Source organism: Arachis ipaensis, chromosome B09, assembly GCF_000816755.2.
Source record: "Arachis ipaensis cultivar K30076 chromosome B09, Araip1.1, whole genome shotgun sequence".
Lineage (NCBI taxonomy): Eukaryota > Viridiplantae > Streptophyta > Magnoliopsida > Fabales > Fabaceae > Arachis > Arachis ipaensis.
The window spans coordinates 21,966,919-21,975,227 of NC_029793.2; the positions used below are offsets into that span (position 1 = coordinate 21,966,919).

The 8,309-nt window shown below is 33.9% G+C and overlaps 1 protein-coding gene across 1 annotated transcript in view; it reads left to right on the forward strand.

Moving 5' to 3' along the window:
• Positions 1–4,153, forward strand: part of LOC107618318 (ATP-dependent Clp protease proteolytic subunit 5, chloroplastic) — a 5,683-nt gene extending 1,530 nt beyond the window's left edge. The window contains exons 2-9 of the mRNA XM_016320346.2: positions 297–413; positions 490–604; positions 694–786; positions 994–1,039; positions 1,155–1,227; positions 2,255–2,289; positions 2,771–2,859; positions 3,648–4,153. Coding sequence (XP_016175832.1) covers positions 297–413; positions 490–604; positions 694–786; positions 994–1,039; positions 1,155–1,227; positions 2,255–2,289; positions 2,771–2,859; positions 3,648–3,869 — 790 coding nt within the window. The 3' untranslated portion in view covers positions 3,870–4,153. The remainder of the gene's footprint in view (positions 1–296; positions 414–489; positions 605–693; positions 787–993; positions 1,040–1,154; positions 1,228–2,254; positions 2,290–2,770; positions 2,860–3,647) is intronic.

Sequence of the window (8,309 nt, forward strand, 5' to 3'; positions counted from 1 at the left end):
TTATCTTATTTACATTAACCTTGAATATCCCTGAAACAAGGTGAAAATACTGGAGCACTTTTACAGTTAGTTAAATATTTTAATTGAAAAGAAAAAAAAAGTAGAAAACGAACCATATAGGCTATACCTCAATGAGTAGGGAAGATAGGGATATAGGGGGTTTGGAATTTTGCTAGGTAAAGCATGGAATGTTTAAATTTGCACCTTTTATTTGTACTTTAGTCCTCTCTCTTTGTTAATTATTCTCTGGGACATTTGGTTCAATAAAGAGGGTGAATCCTTGCTGTGATTTGTAGGAATTTAAGGAAATCAGTCGATAATAGAAAGGCTACTAAAAGGTCTCCTGTGAAAGCAATATATGGTGATGAATATTGGACACCTGAGAGTTTGCGACAGGATATTTGGTCCATAAGGTAGCTTTCATCTACTTATTTGCTTTAGCTTTTTACTCGTTTAATATTGTTGACTTGCTTTAACTGTTTATTGAAGGAACGATTTGCAAGTCCCATCTTCCCCTTATTTCCCTGCATATGCACAGGGACAAGGGCCACCTCCCATGGTGCAGGAGCGTTTCCAGAGTGTCATAAGTCAACTTTTTCAATATGTATGAAATTTATTTTAACCCTTGTTGCATAATGCCGAGTTTTCTCATTATGTGAGTTTTCAAGCTGTTAATAATGTTTTGGTATGTAGAGAATTATCCGTTGTGGTGGAGCAGTTGATGATGATATGGCAAACATCATAGTGGCCCAGCTCCTTTACCTTGATGCTGTTGATCCTAACAAGGTTTGTTCTTAATTTTCAGTCATTGAAGACTTGTGGTTTATCCTATTGAATGCATGGGAACTGTAGTGGGACTTCATATTTACGTTGTATGAACCCAAACTGGTTGTATTGAGGTTGAGGTTGTCTTTGTATCTTTAATTCTTTTTGGTCGTGTTAAACTCAAAATCTTGCTCTTAATCCACTGCTAATTTTGGGTATGTTATACAGGATATTGTCATGTATGTAAACTCTCCAGGAGGATCAGTTACTGCTGGTAATCAAAATTTCATGTAACTCTTATCCAGCATTACATATTTACTATATCATGTTCGTTGTTCAAATACATGGACTCACCCAGAAACTCAACACCATCTTGTTATTTTTCTAAGGTATGGCTATATTTGATACAATGAGGCATATTCGACCTGATGTATCCACTGTCTGCGTTGGACTAGCGGCTAGGTAATGTTTCATGTGTTCCTTAGGTCATTTTTGTTAATTTAACCTTTCAAGTTACCTCTAGACCATTTGGATGCTGCTATGAGATTGATTTTTTGTCTTTTTTTTTCTTGGGCTGTTATGACAACAAAGATTACAATGATCAACCTTTAATTATCATGAGACCCTTCCTTCATTGTATCTTTTCTATTTTTAGCAAATTGCATATCTTTTTGTGAACATGATTATATCTTATCTGCATTTTTCATTTGGCCTCTTGCTAGTTTTCATTTTATTTTGTATTCACCCTATCATTAGTATATCCATCATGGTAAAGCTAATTAGGGTGAATAATATATTACGAGGATCTTGTAGACTTAAGGTGTAGCCACCCAGTATGGGTCCTAAGAGCTATTGGAGGCTGCCATTTCATTTTAGAAGATTTATTCCACTGGTAGTTATGGTTTTGACTATAGCCTTTTTCCAGTATATGATTGACTCCCAAATAAAATAGCAGAAGTAGAATGGGAGGAGAGGTACAACTTACAATTACATCATTTTGAGTGTTAGGATTGTTGACAACAATACTAACTATGTACTTCTGAACTCAAACCCAAGAGCTTCTCTTTCTTGTCCATGAGAAATATTCTTAAGGGAATATTTATATTGAACTCAAAACCCAAGAGCTTCACCTTCTTGTCCATGAGAAATATTCTTAAGGGAATATTTATATTTCAAATGTATGTCTTACATACCTTGGGGTTTTATGCTCTGGGTAATTGGGTTTAAGTCCCTACCTTTTCCTGTTTAATGTCACTACTCACTAGTCATGGCAGAATTTATATTTTAAGTATATGCCATTATAAACATGAGAAATAAGTTGTATCTATTATTTGGTGATGATATGTTCATGGAATAGTTCCATGATTCCAAAATCTGTTGACAATTGTACTCTGGGAATGATTCCTAGTTTGAAACCTTTTTGTTTCTTTCTTTTTTAAATGACATATTTAACTTACATTCATACTTACATAAATCTTTTCATGAGCAGTATGGGAGCTTTTCTGCTTAGTGCAGGAACCAAAGGTAATGATTCTACTCTGAATCACCATATTGCACTTTCCTCATTCAAGAGTAATATAAAATATAGTGTTTATTCCTTTTATTTTGAAATTTACACTCCCTTCCCTGTGCGATGTAAATGTGACACTGCTCAATCTATTTTAATATAAACAAACCACTTAATTGTGGCAAACATTTATGAACCAAACATGGGGTTAACCTAAGACTTAATGTCAAAGGCAATAGTAGGGACTTTCAACATTTGTTATCAAAATGTGAAAAAGATGTTCAATTTGGTTATTGTCATTATACTGGGAGTTAATAGGAAGAAAATTATCATGAGAGCTCGTTCTTTATATTTTCATGTTAGGGGTGCGCTTTGTATGTTTTCAAGATAGAGGAGTAATATCATTTAAGCAACTTTGAGAGAGTGCAGTTCCCCTTTATTTTGGTGAAAATTGAAAATGCTTCTTTTTAAAGTTATGTTCCTTTCTCACTTCTGAAGGAAAGAGATACAGCTTGCCTAATTCAAGGATAATGATCCATCAACCGCTTGGTGGTGCTCAAGGAGGGCAAACTGACATAGATATTCAGGTATAGTACCCATTTTCCTCTACCATTTTTTTCTCGAATTTATCTTTGAATGTACTGACATTATTATCCATTCATGTCTTATCATGTTAGGAAATATTGTTAAATCTTACACCTGCTTCTTGAATGGTTATGCTAATAGATGATGATTGGTTGACTCTGCAAAAATCTTTTATTAGAAGCTCAGTGTATCAAAATTAAACCTTGTTATTATAGCATAAACTTCTTGTTTGCATCAATGAATATAATGACTTCTATACCTTTTTTTCATAGAAAATTAAAGGCTATGTTGGGGTAGTTGTCAAAAGCCCATGAGTTAACTGAAACTAGACCAAGATGAATACCATAATCATAGTTAATTCCCAGATAACCTAGTAACCTTCACTTACTAATAAAAATCCAAATTACTATTATTATTCATTCTGAATATCTTGATGTATCTATCTCATTTGTTGAGTATTCATATATATGTCATCAAATTCTGAGAGTTGGTATCATTTTAATTTTAACTCCATGCATAATCCTTCTAACCATATTTTTTGATTTCTTAAGAGTCGATATCAATTTAAGTCAAACTGCTCCATGCATAATTCTTCTAACCATAGTATCTAATCGAACTGGAGCAAATCTAAATTGATATTGTAAAATGGATCTGCCATGGAATGACTACATTCATTTTTTGATACTCTACCACCCGCGACTCCACTGCAGTAGATATGTTGAATGTTTGCAAATTTTTATTTACACACAGATCTTGTCTCATAAAACTAATTTTGATTTATAATCCTCAGGCAAATGAAATGCTGCATCACAAGGCAAACCTTAATGGGTATCTCTCCTATCACACCGGCCAAAGTCTCGAGAGGATTAACCAGGACACAGACCGTGATTTTTTTATGAGTGCAAAAGAAGCCAAAGATTACGGACTCATAGATGGTGTCATTATGAATCCTCTTAAAGCTCTTCAACCATTAGAAGCTGCAGCAGAGGGTAAAGATAGAGCTACTGTTTGAAACTGTTGCACTTTATTTCCCTAGGCATAAAAAGCAGTTTTATACAAGAAAGCTGGTTTTTGTCGAGTTAAACTGTATTATTTTTTAAAACGGATGATGATATTTATGTAACCTTGTACCCAAAGAAAGATGAAAAGTGGATACTATTTCCTTTCGAGTAGTTTATACGACAGGAGCTTTTAGGTGGGATCCTATTTCTTTTTTATCTTGCATGTGTATGATCTGATACGATCTTAATCCTCGTATGGTTCATCCTCGTTAAATTATATTTAATTTTCCTGCAATTTTATGGTTTATTATGCCTTAATGGCTGATTTATGCCATAAGTTCTACTGATATTGATTAGACATAATAATGTGAGAAAATCAGGTATCTGACTGGTATCATTAGAAAATTACTTGCATGGGTCGTAAGCAAGGTTTTGAACATAAAATCGGTTATTAAACTGTTTTAGTTATTGGTTTACTGGTTTAAAGATTTAATCAATTCAATTGTAGTTTAACCGAAATAATTAAATTATGTTAAAAGATATATAAAATTATAAAAAAAAGCTCTACAACTAAATAAAATACCTAACCAAGTTGTTATTAAAGGTTTTTAATTGATGCGCGCCTTTCTTTTTCGTTATCATAGTCGTCGTCACCATCACTACCACCACCTCTTCTTCTCCCTCTTCCTCCTCGTCCTCCTAATTTCTTCTTCTCCTCTCCTTTCCTCTTCCTTCTTCTCTATCGTCATCGTTATTATTGTTATCGTTGTTGTCATCATCGTTGTCTTCTTTTTCTTCTCTTTTTTTCTCATCTTTCTCTTTTATTATCGTTGTCACCACTACCTCCTTCATCTCTTCCTCCTCTTCCTCCTCCTCTTTTTTTACTCATTTGAATTTCTTCAATCTCTTCCGTCCTTTTCCTCCTCCTCCTCTTTACTATTATCATCGTCGTTGTCTTTTTATATGTATAAAGTTCAAATACAGAAAGCATTGAAATTCCCGAATGATAGCGATATACAAACAAACTCAATTCAAAACATGTTCAAGACCAAAAGTGCACCTTATTGAAATCTAGAATGCACCAAAATTATTTAATAATGACGACACACAAATAAACTCAATTCAAAACAAGCACAGACTAAAGGTGTACCTTATTTAAATCTAGAAAGCACCAAAATTACTTAATGATAACTCAAAACTCCTCCTCCTCCTTCATTATCATTATCATCATCTTCTTTTTTTATTTATCTTTTTTTTCTTATTTTATCTTCTCATAATTCTTTTTGTTTCACTCTCTTCACAAGAATAAAAATAAGAAAAAATCAAATAAAAAAGAAGAAGAAACATATAATGTTACAAAATCACTAAGCAGAGGAGAAACCTACATTCATTCAACTTGTTCGGTTTCTCGGATGTTTGGTAGATCGGTAAGATAAATGTTAGAGCAAGAGGATGAGAGGATCTGGACGTGAGCTGCTAGAGCAGTGCGTTCGGCCTATGCGTCGGTGGGTGGGGCCACCTGTAAGAACACAGTTGCGTCCTAATCCCGCCATGCCTAAAAAAGTAATCGGCAAACCAATTTTTACGAAATTTCGCAATGAGATGGACAAAGTTGAATGCTAAGAAAAACGGTGTGGATTATTCAAGTAAATCGGCCATATTCGAAGAGACTGTTCTAATCAATCCACAAAAAATAACTAACCGTGTCATATCTTTCATGTATTCCGTTTATTATAATTGTATCGTGTATTTCTATGACTTTATTATTTTATTTGTGTGGTTTATTTTATTTTTACAAATTGAATGCAAAATCTAAATTATTAATCAATGTTCTTTATTCAAGTAAACTTGGAAATAAGTACTAAATTAACATAGGTTGGTTAATAGACGATGATAGATAAATTTAAATTCCAAAAAACTAATTAAAGTGTTGATACACAATGACAACACACAAACAAAATAAATTTTTTTGTAAGTGAATTTTTTATCTTTTATTTTTTATAGGTTGTCCCACATATAATTGTTTTACGCTTAAGAATGCGAAACTCTTTTTCAACTTCATTTGCTACGCTGGTTGTGATTTCTCAATAAGCGGTTATTGTTCCTCTTAAATTTGGTATTTTGTGGTACCGCTGTTCTTTATTTTTCCTTCTTCTTTCCAATTGCTGGGTTCTTTCTTTCTCTGCTATAACTTTTAATAATGGAAACGGAGTAATGAGATCGAGGCTCTACTGTTGGTGAATTTCGGAGGCTTGGTTCAACAAAATTTCAACGGTGAATGCGAGGGAAATTGTTGGTGCTTTTGCAAAATCTGCTTGATTAGGGTTTTAAAGAATGTATGAATCAACAATGGTGGAAGAAGAAACTTCATTATCTGCACGTTTCGGTAATGGGGATGATTCCCCCTTTTTTTAGTTGGTTCTCTTTATAAAGATTCCCCATCCCCCCAACCCAAAAATTCTTTTGCATTTTGGTGCTTAACATCGGAGTTCATTATAAAGATGCCGTTTTTTGTGCAAGAAAAGAAGAAAGGGTTTGCTTTTTTATTATTTTGTCACTTTTTGATTATCTTGGGAATGAATTGGTTTTGGAAAAGCTGGTTTTTCTTTATTTCCCCGACTATTTTTCTGTGATTGAATTACGGACAATTGAGATTTGCCATTTGATAGTTTTGGGATGCACAGTTTTCTGCCCTATTTTTATGATTTCGACGTGACTCTGGACTTTGAATTTATTTCAATTCTACCTTACAGAATGTATGTTTGAGCCTTTTGGGAAAAGAACTTGTGGCAGAATGATATATGATTGACTTTTACAGCGTAGCAAACTTAGTTGCAGAATTGTTTCAGTTCTTTTGCTGATGAATTTTTTTACTATGTGGATCAAATAACATGTCCCTTGAAAAAGTTGTGTTACTGATTTATTGATGGTAAAATTGTGTGATAATGTCCATGGTACTTATGATCCTAGAAAACTGAAACGTGTGGAAGATCGGGTTGTGAATTTTAGGTAGATACCCGTAGATCTATAGATCTGAAAAAATAAATAAAAATGTAAATAATTATAACCTAATCAATCATAACCCTATTTTCCTTTCCCCTCCCCCTCACTGCCTTACTCCCTCTCTTCACGGTCACCGACTATTACTGCCCATCATCTGTGTTATGTTGTTGGCGTCGTTGGAATCATTCGCTTATCTCACTGCCTCTCCTCAGTTGCCAAAATCGAAGCCCACTTATCTCACTGCCTCTCCTTATTTGGGTTGTTTGAGTTGATTTTTTATTGTCTCAGCAAGCTGTACATCACTAAAGAAATTGGTCTCAAATCTTGTTTTGGCAAGCAATTAATTTTGTTAATTTTTAAATGCAAGACAAACAACAAGCTACAATGGCATAGACCAGGTTATGATGTGCTAGAACCAAAATGCTATGAAAAATAAAAAATTACAACAAAAGTACAATAATACGTAGGAGTTCTAATTAGAAAAGAGAGGTGAAAAAAATAAATATGAATTTAACATCTCATTTTGGGAATGGAAACGGAGTAATGGGATCGAGGCTCTACTGTTGGTGAATTTCGGAGGCTCAGTTCAACAAAATTTCAACGGTGAATGCGAGGGGAATTGTTGGTGCTTTTGCAAAATCTGCTTGATTAGGGTTTTAAAGAACGTATGAATCAACAATGGTGGGAGAAGAAATTTCATTATCTGCACGTTTCGGTAATGGGGATGATTCCCCCTTTTCTTAGTTGGTTCTCTTTATAAAGATTCCCCATCCCCCCAACCCAAAAATTCTTTTGCATTTTGGTGCTTAACGTCGGAGTTCATTATAAAGATGCCTTTTTTGTGCAAGAAAAGAAGAAAGGGTTTGCTTTTTTATTATTTTGTTACTTTTTGATTATCTTGGGAATGAATTGGTTTTGGAAAAGTTGGTTTTTCTTTATTTCCCCAAGTATTTTTCTGTGATTGAATTACGGACATTTGAGATTTGCCATTTGATAGTTCTGGGATGCAGAGTTTTCTCCCCTATTTTTATGATTTGGACGTGACTCTGGACTTTGAATTTATTTCAATTCTACCTTGCACAATGTATGTTTGAGCCTTTTGGGAAAAGAACTTGTCGCAGAATGATATATGATTAACTTTTACAGCGTAGCAAACTTAGTTGCAGAATTGTTTCAGTTCTTTTGCTGAAGAATTTTTTTACTATGTGGATCAAATAACATGTCCCTTGAAAAAGTTGTGTACTGATTTATTGAGGGTAAAATTGTGTGATAATGTCCATGGTACTTATGATCCTAGAAAACTGAAACGTGTGGAAGGGTAATATAGTTGGCTTTTTCTGTCCAATGCTATTGAAATGTAACGATATATGCAGCCTTATGAATTGTGATGAAGGATTTTAATCCTTATGACGCGATAGAATTGGATAAGATGATACATGTGGCCCTAC